Source organism: Pteronotus mesoamericanus, unplaced genomic scaffold (genome assembly GCF_021234165.1).
Source record: "Pteronotus mesoamericanus isolate MK-2021 breed Mesoamerican mustached bat unplaced genomic scaffold, CSHL_Meso_final scaffold_31, whole genome shotgun sequence".
Classification (NCBI taxonomy): domain Eukaryota; kingdom Metazoa; phylum Chordata; class Mammalia; order Chiroptera; family Mormoopidae; genus Pteronotus; species Pteronotus mesoamericanus.
Genome location: NW_026555312.1, coordinates 30,610,558 through 30,628,393, shown reverse-complemented (window position 1 = coordinate 30,628,393; position 17,836 = coordinate 30,610,558). Strand labels below are relative to the sequence as shown.

Sequence of the window (17,836 nt, the reverse complement as noted above, 5' to 3'; positions counted from 1 at the left end):
GCCATTTTGGTGTTTTTAGGGTATAGTCCCAGCAGGGGAATCCCTGGATGAAAAGGCAGTTCCATTTTCAGCTTTTTGAGGAAACTCCACACCGCCTTCCACAGTGGCTGTACCAGTCTGCATTCCCACCAACAGTGTACTAGGGTTCCCTTTTCTCCACAGCCTCGCCAGCACCTGTTGTTTGTGGATCTGTTTATGATGGCCATTCTGACTGGTGTGAGGTGGTACCTCATGGTGGTTTTGATCTGCATTTCTCTGATGGCTAGTGATGCTGACCATCCTTTCAAATGCCTCTGGGCCCTCTGTATCTCCTCCTTGGAAAAGCATCTGCCTAGGTCCTTTGCCCATTTTTTGATTGGATTGTCTGTCTTCTTGGAGTGGAGTCTAGTGAGTTCTTTATATATCTTGGAGATCAAACCTCTATCTGATGTATCATTAGCGAATATATTTTCCCATAGGGTTGGCTCCCTTTTCATTTTGCTGATGTTTTCTTTTGCCGTGCAGAAGCTTCTTATTTTGATGAGGTCCCACTTGTTTATTCTTTCCTTTATGTCCCTTGCTTTAGGAGACATATCTGTGAAAAAATTGCTGCATGGAATATCTGAGAGTTTCCTGCCAATGTTCTCCTCTAGGAAAAATGTGGAACTTTTAATTTAATATTTTACAATTAAGTAAATCACTGCAAAACTAATCTTCATGTATAAACTTTATTCAAACAAGGTATATTAATTAACCTATGGGTTATGCCAATTAAAAAAGTTGTCGTTATTTATATAATATACAAAAAAACTGTATGCCAAAAACTATCATGCTAAAAGACCAGCTAAAATCACTAAACTGTCTCTCGACTCCTCTCTCCTCTCTAAACTGGTTCTTAGAAAGGTTTTGAAGACTGATGCACTGGCCTTTTATATAAATAATTAGTAAAGATTATTAACCTATAGTCTCTCTCAGAGTTTTCTGTTCAAAAGAAGGATGTCAAAAACAGCCATTCTCAATGGGAAAGGGCAAAGTGGGGCAGTTACACTCATTTGAACCCTTTCAAAATGGAAAAATGCCTGCCCAGTTCCTAGAAGTATCAAAATATTAGAGGTTAAAACAGTCAAGGTGGCCAGTGTTCTTCTGGACATGTGAACAGGAAGCCCTCACTTAATGTCATTGATAGGATCTTGGAAACTATGACTTTAAGACAAATGTAGAATGAAACCAATTTTACCATAGGCTAACTGCTGGAAACAAGAGTTAAATTCTATGGCATATTTCTGGTCAAAAAAAAAAAAAAAATCACCAAAAGACCCCAAACACTTCTAATATTAAACACTGAAGGAACAGTGAGCTATACATACATTTAAGAAAGATTAATGAAAACAAGTAAACTCATTATTTTCTAACTCATTCCAGTTCAGGGTCACAGGTGGCAGAAGCCCATCTTGGCAGCTGAGGCTGCAGGCAGGCTCCACCCTGGACAGGATGTGCCTTCTGTTATAGGCATATGACACATCTCACATTCACATAGATGGAACACTGTAGACATGTACACAGCTCTGGGATGTGGGAGGAAACAAGAGGACCTAGAGAGAACCTTCAAGATGTGGTGAGAATGTGCAAACCCGAAACGGCCGGGAATTAATTTTTTTCCCATCAACAATATAATGAAATGATGTTGACCAAAACAACGTTTGTTATTTGATGACCTGCAGTATATGGAAAAAGTTCTCCAGCTCATTCTAGTATTTCTTCCTAACTTTTTCTCGCTAGCTTTTGAGAGAAGTTTGCTATCAGGTAAATGAATTGCAGAGAAAATTTGCCTGGAGGAGAGATTTTTGTTATTGTATAGTTTCAAAACTGCCTAGGTCAACTGTAGTTACTGCAACTTTCTTTTAATTAATCTTTAGTATCACACCATTTATGCTACTGTTCTCCTGCAACAGAATTACTATAATAATATCCTTTAAGCTTTATATCTAAAGGCTGATAAATCAAATTTTTAGAGAAAATTGGTGGCAACTGGAAATAGAGATGTTTTTGTAACAGATTTTACCCCAACCAACTTGCCAAATTAACAAGAGCCCTCTATTCTTTTGCCTCCCAATATTTTGTATGAAAATTTTCAAATGTATAGAGACTTTGAAAGAATTTACAGTGAACACCTGTAAACTACTAGACTTTACCATGAACATTAACTAACACTATCATTTATCTATCCAACTACCAATCTATCACATTGTTTTGCTGTACTTTACCATGCATGATTAACCACAGTAGCCTGTTTCAATTCATTTTTTAAAAGATTTTATTTATTTATTTTTAGAGAGAGGAAGAGTGGGAGAGAGGGAGAGAAACATTGGGGCATGAGGGATACGTTGATAGGTTGCATCTTGCATGCCCCCGACTGGGGACCTGGCCTGAAACCCAGGCATGTGCCCTCACTGGGAATTGATCAATGCTCTTTATTTTTTATATTGTGAGTTAAAATTTACATGCTATACAATGGACAAATCTTACAGTGTATACCCTGTGATGAGTTTTGACTGATGCATACACCTGAGCAATGGAGACCCATATCAAGATATAGAGCTACCCCCTCAGGCGCCTTCTTACTTAATCTCAACACCCAGAGGAGAGCATTTTCCTGAGATTTTTTGTTTTCCTACCACAGATAAGAAACTCATATAATAATATGTGTGCTTTGGTGTGAGGATTCCTTCATTCAGCTGAATGCTCCTGAGTTTTACCCAGTGATACCAGTAGTTTGTCCTCCTTAATGCTCAATAAGCAGTTCATTATATGAACATTACCACAGTTTGTTTATTCTGAGACACCTAGGCTGTTTACAGTTTTTGGCTATTATGAAGAAAATTTATGAGCATTCTTGCATGCTTTTTTCATGAGTATATATTTTAAGTCATCTTGGTTAAATACCTATGATTAGAATGGCTGGGTCATAGGGAATGTGTATGTTTAGTTTTCAAAGAAACTGCAAGAGTTTTTCCCCAAAGTAGTTGTATGATATACACTCCCAACAATGTGCGAGAGCTCCAACTGATGATGCTGATCATCTTTCAAGTGCTGACTGGCAATTCTGACTCTTTCACAAGTTCAATTATATGTACGCTAGGCCTTTTGATGTTGCCTCAGGGGTCCCTAGTGCTCTGTTAATTTTTTCCCAATTATTCTTTTCTCTTTTCTTCATATGGGATCTACAAATTCAGTGACTTTTCCTTTTGTCCTCTCCATTCTGCAGTTATTCTGATCTAACGGATTGTAAAAAAAAATTTTATATATATATATATAATTTTTTTTTCCACTCCACAATTTCCATTTAGTTCCTATTTTAAGGTTTCTTTTTCCCTGAGGTTTCCTAGCTCTTCATTCATTTAAGCAGAATCTCTTTTGTATTACTGAACACAACAGTTTTAAAATCCTTGTCTTTGAATTCCAACAACTAGATCAACTCAAGGTTGCTCTCAGTTGCTTGTCTTTTCTATAGAAAATGGGTCATGTTTTCCTGTTTTGTTCTGTTTGTACATTTCATTAGATTTGGACTGTATCCTGGACACTGTGTATGTCATACTAGGGAGACTCTGGATTCTCTGAGAATATGCCTCTGAAGAGTAGTGATTTTGTTCTGCTTGTTTTAGCAAGCAATTTATTTATTTGCACTCAAACTGAAAACTCCTGACTCTTGGACAGCATTTTAATTCTTACTTCAGTTCTTTTAGCTTTAATTGGGCTGGTTATAGCGGAGTCCAGCCATGCATGTATACTTTAGAGGCCAACTACAGATTCATGTAGCTTATACACACTATTTAAAGCTCTTGCCTTCTGCTCTCTAGGATAATTTCCTCACTTTCCTGTAGTGCTTGCCTTATTCTTCAAGCCTAAAAGATGCAGGTTTTATGGACCTCCTTTCAGGCTAAAATCCATAAAAAAGTGAGGCATTCACCCAAGTGCCATTTCTTCCTGAATCATTTACTAATGGTCATTTCTCCAAGTGTTTTCATGTTTTTGTTTTTGTTTTTTTAACATGTTAAAATTTTTATATATTAAGATTACAGTTTTTTTTAAATAGGGGATTGGCCTGATAAGAGTTCCTTCAGCCATTACTGAAAGAAAAACTGCCAGTACTTTTTAAAAAACATACTATGTTCTAGATGACGGAAAGCTTACAAGTAAGGGGTCACTCCCCAATTGCCTGCACAACTTAGGTCCTACTAATTTGGCTGTATGCATACAAAGAATCATCTGGTTTATATAAGTTATATTTATTATCATAATTATGTAATTTAAATAGCTGCAACATAAACCAATGGACTATTAAGACAAAGAGACAAGTTATTTGTTGTTTCTATGCAAACTACATTGAATAGTTTGAAAAGACTTATTAAAAGAAAATTGCTAGCCCTGGAGGGTGTGATCAGTGGACTGAGCACCACCTGTGAATGGAAAGGTCACTGGTTCAATTCCTGGTCAGGGCACATACCTAGGTTGTCCACCAGGTCCCCAGTTGAGAGTGTGCAAGAGGTAGCATGTTGCTTTATGTTTCTCTCCCTCTCTTTCTCTTTCCCTTTCCCTCTTTCTAAAAATAAATAAATCTTAAAAATAAATAAATAAAATTACTAAATTTTTTTTTTAAATTTTTAAGTCATGGTTATTCTATTACATTTGTCTCAGTTTTTCCCCCTTTGCCCTCCTCCACCCATCCCGCTCCCAACACCCACCCCCACAGTCAATTCCCACTCTGTTGTCCATGTCCTTGGGTCATTCATACACGTTCTTTATCTAGTACCTTCCCCTTCTTTCCACCATTGTCCTCTTTCCTCATCCCCTCTGGTCACTTTCAGTCTGCCCCATGTTTCCATGCCTATGGTTTATTTTGTTCGTTAATTTTGTTGAATAGAGTCCACCTATAGGTGAGATGATATGGTATTTGTCTTTCACCAACTGGCTTATTTCACTTAGCATAATGTTCTCCAGTTGCATCCATGTTGTTGCAAAAGGTAGGAGTTTGTTTGTTTCATTTTTTTAAATGCAGATTGATTTTATTTTTTTAATGTCAAAGTCAATTATAAAACATTAAAAAATTTAAACCCATTATAAAGTCTCAGCAATTAAAACATGACACCAGCACAGAAATAATCAAGATCAACAAAATATAATGAGCATTCTAGAAAAAAATGTATATATCTGCCTAACAATGTAATATATGATTAAACTGATATTTCAAACCAATTAGTAAAATAAGGCTTATTCAACTAATAAGGTGTATGGACTGCAATTTGTTGAAATAAAACGAATATAGAGCCTTATTTCACGCATTATACAAGAAATATTCGGGTAAGTTAAAAATCAGTATGTAGAATCTAAGGAGTTTTAGGAGAAAATACAAACTAATATTTTTCTTACCCTGAAGTATAATATTCAATCCCAGAAGCTATAAAGTAAAATATTGACAGTATGACTATATTATATATTTAAGACTATATAGTAATATACATATAAAAAAGTTAAAGGACAAGTAATAGAATAGGAAAGTATGTGCCACATATCTAAAAAAGGGTTAATATAGTTGGGTTTTTTTTAGGGGAAAAAAATTTTACAAATCTTTAATCAATGGATAAAGAATACCAAAAAGTCATTGAAAGCTTTTTTAAAAAATATTAGAAATAGCCAAGAAATATACAAAAACAGGTTTAATTTCAACAAATAATAAAGCACTGCAAAATATGCTAAAGGGACCGCTTTAAGATGAAGAAAAAGAGTCTATGAATACCCAGTTCCTTTCACGGTTGCCAATACTGGCTATTACCAGTATTTTTAATACATATTAATCTGTGACAATGATGTCTTATTTTAATTGTTCCTATATTTATTTTTTAAAAAGCTACTAAAAATTTCTTGTAAAATTAAATGTAGTAAAGACAACTATAAAATAAAACAAAAAAAATATACAACTTTAGAAGGAATCCACATTCAAGATAATTTCACAAGAGTTATCAAGGTCTTGCTCTGCTCTAAACACAGAAACTCCAGAACTTGTAGACAAGACATAATGGGTAAAGCTTATGCAGGAGAGATGATGTGGAGCTCAAATCAGCAGATCCATAAAAAAAAATCTGTATATCATAAGATTGATGATTAAAAATACACCTGTGTGTTTAAAGGAAATGAAATTTGGCATGGAACTGAGTAATTGTGGTACCTGTAATGCTCCATTTTTGCTGAAGGATGAAACACACTGCATGAGTCGACTGAGCTCTTCAGAAACTGCTTCAACCACCTTGGACAGGACCCGAGGCACCAATTCCTTAGAAATAGTGAATACCTGAAAGAAGGTTTAAAATAAGGAGAAATGGTGCATTATGGGGACTTGTCCTGACTTTAATTTGTTAAACACAAAGGGATGCACAAAAATGTTGGGAAAAAAGGCTACTAGAAAAACCATAAATTAGTCTTTTTCTCCTTTTCCAGTTACCCATACCTCTTAGGAACATCTAATGATAGCTTACCTCTGCGTGTACTGCAATTATATTCACCAATGCTTCTTTCAAATAGTTTCTGACGCCTGAAATCAAGGTGGGGGAGGGAAAAGGCATTTAATGGAAACACAAGCCGCCTGTCCCCGCTGCTGGTATCACTGTGCACAGTACTACTGCCTCACCCCCTGCTGGCATCACCATGCACAGTACTACTGCCTCACAGTTGTCTAAGGAGAAACAGAAAGTAACACCACCACTGTTGATTTCCTTTTGAGAACCAAATGGTGAAAGGACTATGTTTGTACAGGTTTTTTTTTTTTTAAAGGTTATATTACTTAAGCGATTTCTGTCATTATTTTTCCATTGTCATTGTTTATGTTCTCTATTATTGTTGGTCACCCTCCTTCAAAACTGAAATTTTAAAATGTCCTTTGATTTCTTCATTTATGCATACACACAGTCAAGTTAACAAACCAAAAAATAGACAACAGAAGAGTATTTATCAAAACTTATAAAACATATGCTAAATATTGTAGCATTATAATGCCAAAAGGAGAAGTCAAATTATTATGCAAAATATTTTGGTCTTAAAAAATTTACTTTTAGGAGAACCTTCTGACAAAGCCACATTCAATCTGATTCTGTAAAACATGTTAAAGACAGGACAAAATACCATATTTCAGATGGTAAAGAATTAAGGAACACTACTTCACTTAAAAGCAGGCAAGAAGATTTAACAGTATAAAAGTCTAAAGTCAGATTATCTTGGATCAAACCCCAATTTCATAATTTACAAGCTGTAACTTTTGGCAAGAAGACTGTGAGCCATTTCTTCTTCTATTAATAAACTTAACAGCTAGGCGTAAAGAAGATAATGCACATGACTGGTACTGGTATTCAAACAGAATTCATTAACAGCTTTCATTATAATGCAAGAAAAAAAGCGTAAGAACAAAATGCTACTTTACTGTAACTCCAAAACTACTTTGATTTGGAGTGGAATATTTCAAAAAACCTAAATTAATTTCATGTACTGACAGTTCCTTCTCTATAAAACAGGGAAATTTCTACTACACTGTAAAATCATGTGTATTAACAGTAATGGTGTTAAAATCTTTTCCCAAATATCACTCAAGTTATTGATTACTGAGGAAAGTTGAGATAAATACTAAGAACTATAATCAACTTTTTGAATTGGCATTTACAGATTCTAAATACATAAGTTGCTTTTGATTTCTGTCATATATAATGGTGTATATATAGGTATACTGTTTTTCTTTTGAAGAGCAAATTTCACATATATTTCTTTGAGATATGAAGGTTCAGGTGTTATTTATTATATTTTTCTGATGGGAAGACTGAGAAAGCTGACTGAATATTAGTTAAATATAATCCAAAAATTAGTTGACTCTTCCTGAAAAAAGATAACTGCAAGGTAACAAGTCTTATCTGGGAGGTAGGGGAAAATAATATAGGAGTCTCTTGTAAGTGGAAGTGAAATAAATTAACTTGTGCTCAAGACCAGAAAAGCTTTCTTCTTGTAAGAAGAAAGCCATACCACAGAGATGTCCCTTGGATTGTTCACTGCTACAGTCATGGCATGAGGTTCGACCTGGCTTGATCTTCATGATCATCAGGGTCAATATGCCTCATCTTATTCCTGCTCCCTGGGCAGTTCTCCCAATGTGAGTGGAGGGAGGCAAGGAAGAGCACTTTGGTTCAACAGTCCAAAATCACTGTACTCAGGCCTAGAATCTTTAAATTGCAACCCTGTGGAAGACTAGCTAATAAATGTATACATATATAAAATATATATAGTTACTAAAAATAGAAGAACAAAAGCACAATATTAGGCCAGTGATGATCTAAGCAACGTAAGAGTAAGAAATTCAAGTCTCTAACCTCCATGAAAACCAGGGTCCTATATGCTACTATATGAACAATGTCAGGAGTTTGGGTTCTAGCAATGATGACTGAAAATATGAGGGTAGTTTTTAAGATCTAAAATTCTTTAGTGTGAATACAAGAGTGGGGCCAGAGTGCTGACTAAAAAGCAAAAAATTAAACTTAGAATGAAATAAGACAATGTCACATGCTCAGTATGCTATAAACTCAACTCCCACTCTGACCCTGATAGGAAAAACATTTCCTGGCAAGAACCCATCAGACTAAGCATTACTAATAAAACACCCTGTAAACGAGATAAATCTAAATTACTCAACACAATTCTAAAAACAAAGCTGTGAATAGCAGGAAAAAAGCACAGGGTGCTTTCAACCTCTAGAATCATACTTCTGTTGACAGAAAAATTGAAATAATAAATCAATCTTCCTGTTTTATGTTACACTGACTACAGATTTCACAGGGATAATGTAGTGGAAGGAGCACAGAACCTTAACCTTGGACAAGTAAAAAAATCTGAATTTCTTAGAGACCTTATTTTTGTGAACAGAAAAAAGTGATATAACTGTCCCTCTGCCCCAAACAACAACAAATGACAAACTGCTTCAAGGGGTAAGTGGCTATGTTGCAAAAAGAAAAGGAAAAAAATTGTGGCCCTAGGGATGAACAGAAAAAGAGCTCCCAGTTAAGTCCCAGTAACTCAGTAAAGGTTCAAAAACATAGCATTACATTGAACATATCTCAAAAATGCATGCTAGCTCAAGGCAAAGTTTGGTGAAATAGTTATAACCTCCCAAAATAATGGTGTTATAACTTAACAATGAAAAATTTTTAAATATAAAAAAAAATTATTGATTGCTTCTCTGCAAAAGAGCCACCATTGTATAAAATACAATAAAAAAAGCTTTTTTGTACTGCTTACGGGCTAAAATTGCTTAGTTCTAAGGGAATGTCTAAAAGTGCTCATTCATTCATTTAAAATGAATTTGTTGAGATTCTACTCCGTAGTGAACACTACTAGGCATACATCAGAGGCAGTCAGACATTAGGTCCTTCCAGCAGAATATGTAAGTATACCCAATATGACCCCAACGTGCTTAGTTATTTTTGCCTTAATTTACTGGTGTTCATATATGTATCTAGTTGTTCAAAATTAGTACTAAATGTCTATATGAAAGGGTTTTATATTTTTTAAAAAATCTCTGTACTCCAATTTAATTTGTGAAACATTTACTTGCTATTTCTATTTTGTGATATCCTTGAAAGGTTAAAGAATAGCATTGGGGGAGGGGTGGCAAAGTCAGGGCAAAGGTCTTAAAGACTAGACAGAGTCCGTGTCTACAGAGTGAGGAATGAAGGTTTATAAACATGAAAGAGATAAGATCTTTGTGGTCTTCCTAGTTAAGAATTTCAATTCCTTTCTCTCTTCACTTCATCCTACAGCCAGTTATCTAATGAGAAACAAAGCCAGTATAAACTGTGCTCAGAGCCTTCCTTCCCTAGCCTCTACCCTATACTCACTCAGAGGTCCACACTGAGATTTTAAGATGGGTTTCTAACAAACTAAATGCAGATTAACCCTTTGGGTTTATCTGTTGAGTTGTTTTACCATGTTGCTCCAAATCCAACTGTAGGAGGACTGTCAGTTCTTTCAAAAATCTTTTATCAAAAGAAGCCAGTAATAGAGATAGATGCCCGAGATAACTTCACTTGCTCCATACTGTACTGACATCAAAGAACCCCACCAAAACACAGCTGGCAACAGGTAGCAATCTTCTTTTCAGTAGCTAAAGTGGCCATTTGCTCTTGCCTGAATGGGAAAGAAAGTATGGAAATCATGCCAAAAGAATGAAAATGCAAACACTCCAAGTTGGAAGAGAACAGATTTGAGTTTTGGGAAATGTAAAGTTGGGTCTTCCTTGTGATTTCACTGACAGCTAAGATAAACTTGACAGTCTCTCCCTTCAATGGAAAGGCTTAGATTTGGAAAGTAAGAAAGAGGTAGTAATAACACCAAAAAAAGATGTTGCCTGAGAAAGATTCTGGAGCTGTCAGAGAAAGGCTCTACATATATTTTGTCATCAGAATAGTTGAGGCCTTAAAGCAGATGGCAGAATGAAGAATGAGTTCAAAGGGACCATGGTCATGGCACTTAGGGCCAGGACCAGGATTTGATTTTGGCCACTGTTTTCAAAAGCTCCACGACTGTGACAAAGGCACCATTTTGTAGTTAACTTCGGTTGCATGTATTCCTTCTCTTCCCACTACTATATTCTAATTTTAATATTAACATTAAATGTTGATGACGACTTTTAGTTTATTGAGGTAGCAAAAAGAACATTCAATGGAAAGTCAGGAAACTTAAGATCCAGGTCTGTCTACCTATACACTAATTATATGGCTTTAGACAAAAATTAGTTCACTTTTTAGGCAACTGCCTAGTGTTTTGCTAACAAAGCTATTACAAAAATGTCACACATTTATTCCTTTATTCTTCAAATATCTGTCATATATGTACTATTTGCTAGGTACTCTTAGATGGGGGCATACAAAAGTAAGCAAAATAGACATATCCTACTCTGAGAGAGGGTATCATTTAGTGGTAAGAAGCATTTTATAGATTACAAAGTAGTACACATGGAAGGGGAGACCCCCCAAAAAAACCCAGAATTATAAAAAATTGTGTATTTATTCTTACAGGTTTTAATTTCAGTCAACTTTGAAGTACTCTTCATTTGATGCAATACATCTCTCGAGACATTTTTTTCCCACTGCTCAAAAGTTTTTGAACTTGTTGATTTTGCTGCCTCTTTTTTTTTTATTTCACCTGTTCCACATCAGCAAAATGTTTGCCTTTGAGGACTTTTTCTATCCAGGGAAATAAAAATGTAGTCACTCAGGGAAAGATCAGGTGAATAGGGAGGGTGGAGCACGGGGGTCATGCCGTTTTTGATCAAAAGCTTCTGAACACTCAGCGCAGTGTGAGCAGGTATGCTCGTAAATCAACTTTCATGAAATCGGCAAACGTGTGTTGAAAGAGTCTTCAAAAAAAATTTCACTGAAGTAGAATGCGGCCTCTCACACCACCACCAGCTGGTACACTGATACAGATGAGTTTCTAGAACATTCACCTAGCAGGGGAAGCCTACAAGGGGCCTGCCCTCCTATTTCAGGTGCTAGTTTTAAAATAAAGACACAAATAGCTGGGTAAAAGGTATGATGACTGAACCCCCCTACCCCCACTAATTTCTATTCCTGAAACACATGGTATAGAAGTCTGGGCAACGTAACCCATCAAAACTGTCATCTTGCTATGGCTGAGTGGTTCAGTTGGTTGAAGTGTCAGCTGGTACACCACAAGGTTGCTGGTTCGATCTGTGGCCAGAGCACAAACAGAAGAGGATTGATGTTTCTTTCTCTTTCTCCCTTCCTTTCTCTCTAAAATCAATAAATATGTCCTCAGGTGAGGATTAAAAACAAAGCAAACAAACAAAAAAAGCCTGTCATCTTGTCACCTAGCTGCAGCATATCTGAATTGTAGGTGAAGTTCTTTTGAGGGGCACTAGGAATCTCAGAACAGTTGAATGTGCGTGAGAACATGCCAACAGTAGACAGCTAATATACAATATCAAAAGTCACTATAATGTGCTATAACTAGAGAGACTTGTCTTTCATGATACTCTTTATTTCGCTGGTTTACATAAAATTCTCTGGAAGCTGGAATTTTAGTGGAACTCTTTTGTCATATTGGTTCTGAAAAGAATGGTTAAACACTACATCCTTGGGAAGGCTAGGAAGATGGCTCCTATGGTGATATGACGAGTGGCTTGAATTAGAATTATACAGGGTGTGGCAAAAGTAGGTTTGCAGCTATGAGTGCACAAAACAGAGTTTATTCTTGCATTATTATTCACTGATTATTGTATTAGTTTCCATACGAACAACTGTAAGCCTCCTTCCCCCCTACACTGTAAATGTGAACAGAAGGCAGAAGAAGATCCTGACCTCAAATATCCATGATACTTACTAATCAGCCACCTTTGGGCAAGTTTCTAAACGGCTCTAACTTGTTGCTTTCTCTTTATAAAACAGAGATACCATTTATTAAATGAAATATTTGTAAGTAGCTGATGATAGCAAGCAGCCATCTATGGAAGGCAGTGTTACTGGTAACACCCACTGACTTTCCCTTGTACTTCCAAGGTGCTGCACTTAGCTCTCCTCCCCTGTCCTCACTGCTGGGTCCCATTCTTCTACTGCCACAGCTTCCCATTTGTGTGACTATGTGATTAATCCCTCTCCCTTGCTAGACTGTAAACTACAAGCACAAGGATCACCTCACTTACCTCACCTTTGTATCCTCAGTAATTGCCACAGTGGCTGGCCTGCTGCAGATGTTCAAAAATATTTATGACTTAAGAAATCAAAGAAGGCAAAAACCTTATGTGTCTTGCTCACTAGTAAATTCCTAGGACTTAACCCTCTTACGTAAATTGATAGGTGACTGACTGAATGAAAAAATTTAATATATGTTGAATTCTATAATATATAACTCTATATCTAAGTCATCCACTAAAAACATAAATTGCTCACTTTTTGTGCAAAGGAGGTATTCTCTGCTAAAGCCTGTGTCTTTCATTGCTCACAGGATTTAAGAAAACAAAGTCCTGAAATAATTTTTAAGAATTCATTTGAAAAATACAATTTGAATTAAGAAAGTAGAGCAGAATAAAATACTGCTGAGGGTAAATACATTTGTTTTCCAAATATGTCTTATTTTTCTAGCTATGTACTTGAACAAATAGTTTATTCCAAATAATAAACCATTAAATATTTGCTGAATGTTCTCTATATGCTAGATACTTAGGCAGATGCTCAGATATATTACAACACACTGCACTCTCAGTTCACGTGTTAGGAAATCTAGGTTTTCACAGTGGGCCGTAAATGCCAAATTTATGGTACTATTAGAGAAGGTGCTGTCAATGTGGAGAGTATGACCAGGAAAAACAAGGCAAACTGACTTGCTCCTTGAAATTACTTACAGATGCTGCATTATTATGTAGTAGTATTGCTTTTACAAAGATTCCCCTTAGATAAACACCCACAACTTTCCATGTTATTTAGGCAAGGGAATGAGAACAGCTTCTAAACAATTAGATCTCTTGTACTCTCTGAATATGAAATTAGAATGTGTCATGATATTTGACCAAAAAAGTGTCCCCGCCCACACAGTATCAATCTAGACTATCACTGAGCAATTAATCTAGTAGCCTAGTGTGGAAATTCCCCATGGAGAAAACAAAGCTCATCTCTGCTCTGAGCAAGAACCTGTAGGCTTCTTTTCACAGGGTGGGCTTCCTGTAAGTGGGCCTACATACCACACACTATCTTCTCCAAGAATGAAGGTCTTGTTTTTCGTACATCAAAGGAGAAAAAGAGTCTTTTTTCTTGCTATCGTGAAAAGAAGAAGTCAGCTTCTTCTTTTAATCTAATGAAGAGGGCAGTTGGTTTTTGTAATCGGCACACTGTTAAAAATTATTGAGTTCTTGTTATTATTACATGCCAGACTCTATCTCAGGTGCTGGGGTTTTAGTAGCAGTGACCAAAAAAGAGCAAACCCACAAAAAACACAGTCCCTCTCCTTACAAGACCTACATTCTAGAAGGACACACCCAGGTTCAAGAAAATGTGACCATAATTGCAAATAGGAGAGGGTCTTTCATCTTCTCTAAAACAGCAAAGAAAGTAACTGTATAAAATAAAGTTGTTTGGCAAACAATAAAACTCACAATGGCACACAGAGGGTTTCTGTTTGACTAGAATCCTTAGCAGCATTTGTGGAAAAAATGGTTCCCTGATTTGTTGGAAAGATATAATGCCTAGCAATGATCTGTAACAGATAATGTACAGTGTGTATGCCATGACTTGGTTGTACATCTTAGCTGGAAAATCAGTTAATTTATTGGGCCTTCAGGTTTTCTTTAAAGTATGAGAAATGCTTTATAAATTAAAACTTGTATACAGGCAAATTTGATCCTTCTTACAATTAATAATTTGGACAAATTGCTATGCAGACATTAAAGAACAGAATAGTGAACATTTTGGATTGATCAACAATTTATTCTTGATTAATTTTTGATTTTGAAAAAATTTTGCATTCATTGAAAAGAATCAACACACCACAGAAGTATGTTTTCATAACAAATAAAAGTCCAATAAACTTCTCCATCTTCTCCCTAGTTTGTTGTGTATTCTGCCAGATCTTTTCCAATATATTTTCATATATATATAGTTCCTAAATATAGAAAATATATATTAGTAAATTTCTTTTGGCCTTTGTATTTAGCTTAATTTTCTTTAGTGTTTTAATTGAAAGTTTTGTCATCACATTTGTGCATGCCTATATTATGGTTATTATTGTTTTTTCCCTAAAATATGAGATTACACTACACATTCTCTTCCTGAAACTTGCTTACTTCATTCCATAATATATCACAAAAGTTCTTCCATGCCAGTGTATGCATAGCCACCTTAGAATTTTCAATGGCTGCCTAGTATGCTATAGTATAAGGTTATACCATATTTATTTATGTCCCTACTATTTATTCTAAGTTATTCATTTTTATTATTCATTCTACTTACTCATAATTTATTCTCCTACTCTTAGGTAGTTAAGTTGCCTTTCAGTGTGTACTACTATAAATAATGCTGCAATGGACACCTATCCTTGTATTTTCATGGAATACTTTATGTAAAACCTCTTCCTAGAAGTAGAATTGCTGATTCAAAGGTTTTTGATTAATTCTGCCAACCAGTCATTCGGGCCATACAAAATGATATCCCTGCTTCATGCTTTTTTGTTTTTCTTTTTGTTTTTTAACTGAGAATTATGGTAATTCTCTAATTACTATAATTATTAATAGCTATAATACACACATGCACCTCCTCAACTATGATGACAAAACTTTCAATTAAAACACTAAAGAAAATTAAGCTAAATACAAAGATCAAAGGAAATTTACTAAAAGTTACATAAGACATATTTAATCTGACTGTGTAAAGGCTGTCTGAAAAAGAGCTGATTGAAGGAACATGGTGTAATTACAGAAAACAACTGCTATACAATTTCAACCTATACCAAGAAGGTAAACTTTTCCATGAAGCATTTCCTGTCATAATTGGACAGACGACTCCTTTAACACAGACAAATTTCAAGGTATGCTGCCTAATGTTGTTTTGAAACATGATACCCTTCAGTCAATTGTATAAAAAAAAAAAAAATCAAACTTTGGAAACTCTGGAGATACTACTTACATTATAAACCACATTTCCTGTTTTTAACCCCTGTGCCCTAAATCAGTTATCAGTCCTAGTCTACAGATATAAATAGATTGAAAAAATACTATAAATATCCCACAATGTACTTTTTTTTGGTCAAACTGAAACACAACATGAAAGAACTATGGGGTATTATTTTTTCAAGTAAATTATCTATTCAATTACACTCTGAAGACACGTTATCGAAATTACTGCCTATTAAACACAAAGTAACCAGAAACTGTATGAATATTGCCAGACAGAGCGAAAGGCATAGATATTCTGCAACAAAAATATCTTTTGTTGCAATAAGGCTTTTTGAGTACCAGGTCTTCATGTTTTAGTTCACTCATTCCTAAATTGGTAAATGTCCTTTGCCATATAGGGGATTTTTAAAATGAATATTCAAGGAAAGGATACCCTTCATATGTAGTTATGTGAATGAATCACTTCACGCTATACAGTTTTCTATTTTCTTCCTCAGGATCTTTTTTAGGAAGGGGAGGGAGGAGGACTTTAATTAATATGACCTCCTAGCTTTTATATGAATGGGAAAACTTTCTTGTATGAAAATAAAAAATATTGCTAGCAATGAAAATAACAGTAAAATGATTTCATGGCTTATTTTTTTCCATTTGTAAGAAAGGATTATATGCACAAGAATTTATTTACCATTCATATACTTCACAGACAGCTTTTAAGACTGAATATGGGCAAGAGAACCACAACCTCTCCTATTTCAAAGTTAAAATCTGATGCGTAAAACAGAACTATGATTATAATAACATAAACTATTATAGACTACACATTTAGCATAGAATATCATTTCATTTGAAACTTGATACACTTAATTTTAGACTTGAAGGTAAAAATTAAACATTAACTGATAAACCAAACTCACTGAAACTCGTTTCAATTTAGTCTTTTTCATTAGCAACTTCAATTAGAAAAGTGAAAATGACAAGAAAATAGGAGGCAGTTTTTATATGCAAATTAATGTTTTATAATATGAGGCTTCACCACATATGAAATATTTTATAAACTGGTCTGTAATAATTGTTCAATTTTCAAAGTCTCAATTGATCTTTTAGACTGAGTATTGATTGATTAAAAAAATAAGAATGACAACAATTAAATCGGAATTAATACAGGCTTGGGTTAGAATCTTGCCTCCGCCTATTTAGCTGTGTGGCTCTGTACACAGCTAATACACAGAAAGTGCTTCACCTATGTGTGGTCCAATGTAGATAGTATGAAAATGCCCAGAAATACTATTTTATGGAGCCACTATCGCATCTCTATCATTGGAATCATTACCATGGAGCATAGCAAAGAAGTAATATGGTATGGTTCCTATTCCCAATATATATGATTCCATATACAACTTAAGAAATAAAATCCCATTATATGTTTTAGCTATTAAACTAAAGACCTTGAAATTTAAAACAATTAAGAGTTGTAATAAAATTGAAGACAGAGTATGAAAAGCCAATAGCTAACTTGGAGTTTAAAGTCTCATTTATATAATAATAAATCTTTTAAAAATCTTTTAAATCTTTTAATAAGCATGTTTTAGAAGCCAAATTTTGACTATTAAAACCTGTTGGGGCCCTGTCTAGGGTGGCTCACTGGATTGAGTGTTGGCCTGCAAACCAAAGGGTCACAGGTTCAATTCCTAGTCAGGGCACATGCCTGGGTTGTGGGCTGGGTCTCCAGAAGGGGGTGTGCAAGTGGCAACCACACATTGCTGTTTCTCTGCTTCTCTCCCTCCCTTCCCCTCTCCCTAAAAATAAATAACATCTAAAAACACCAAACCTGTTGGAAATAATATAACTGAAGTAAGAAACAGCATGGCAAGCTAGAACTGTGGCATCTGGGTCTGAGTCCATGACTTGGCTAAGCTGTTTTCATACATTAGCCTGTACTTCCACTTTGTGATACCAGCTTTTAAAATGTATTGTAAGGATTACCAATAACAAAGACATAGGAGCTCAACTGTAGCAAGGAAAAGGAGCAAGGCGGGTAGTAATGATAGGCGGGTAGTAATGGTAACTCATTTCATGGATAGGATGTTGTTTCTTTGACTCTTTGTAACAAAAACCTTCATTCTAGTAGTATCTGAATTCTAAGTTATT

The 17,836-nt window shown here is 35.2% G+C and overlaps 1 protein-coding gene across 2 annotated transcripts in view; it reads right to left on the bottom strand.

Moving 5' to 3' along the window:
- EXOC2 (exocyst complex component 2) overlaps positions 1-17,836 on the bottom strand; it is a 256,076-nt gene that overhangs the window by 9,891 nt on the left and 228,349 nt on the right. For both annotated transcript variants that reach the window (XM_054591988.1, XM_054591989.1), the window contains exons 24-25: positions 6,510-6,565; positions 6,203-6,325 (exon numbers count right to left, since the gene is read on the bottom strand). In XM_054591988.1, the coding sequence (XP_054447963.1) occupies positions 6,203-6,325; positions 6,510-6,565 (179 nt within the window). The remainder of the gene's footprint in view (positions 1-6,202; positions 6,326-6,509; positions 6,566-17,836) is intronic.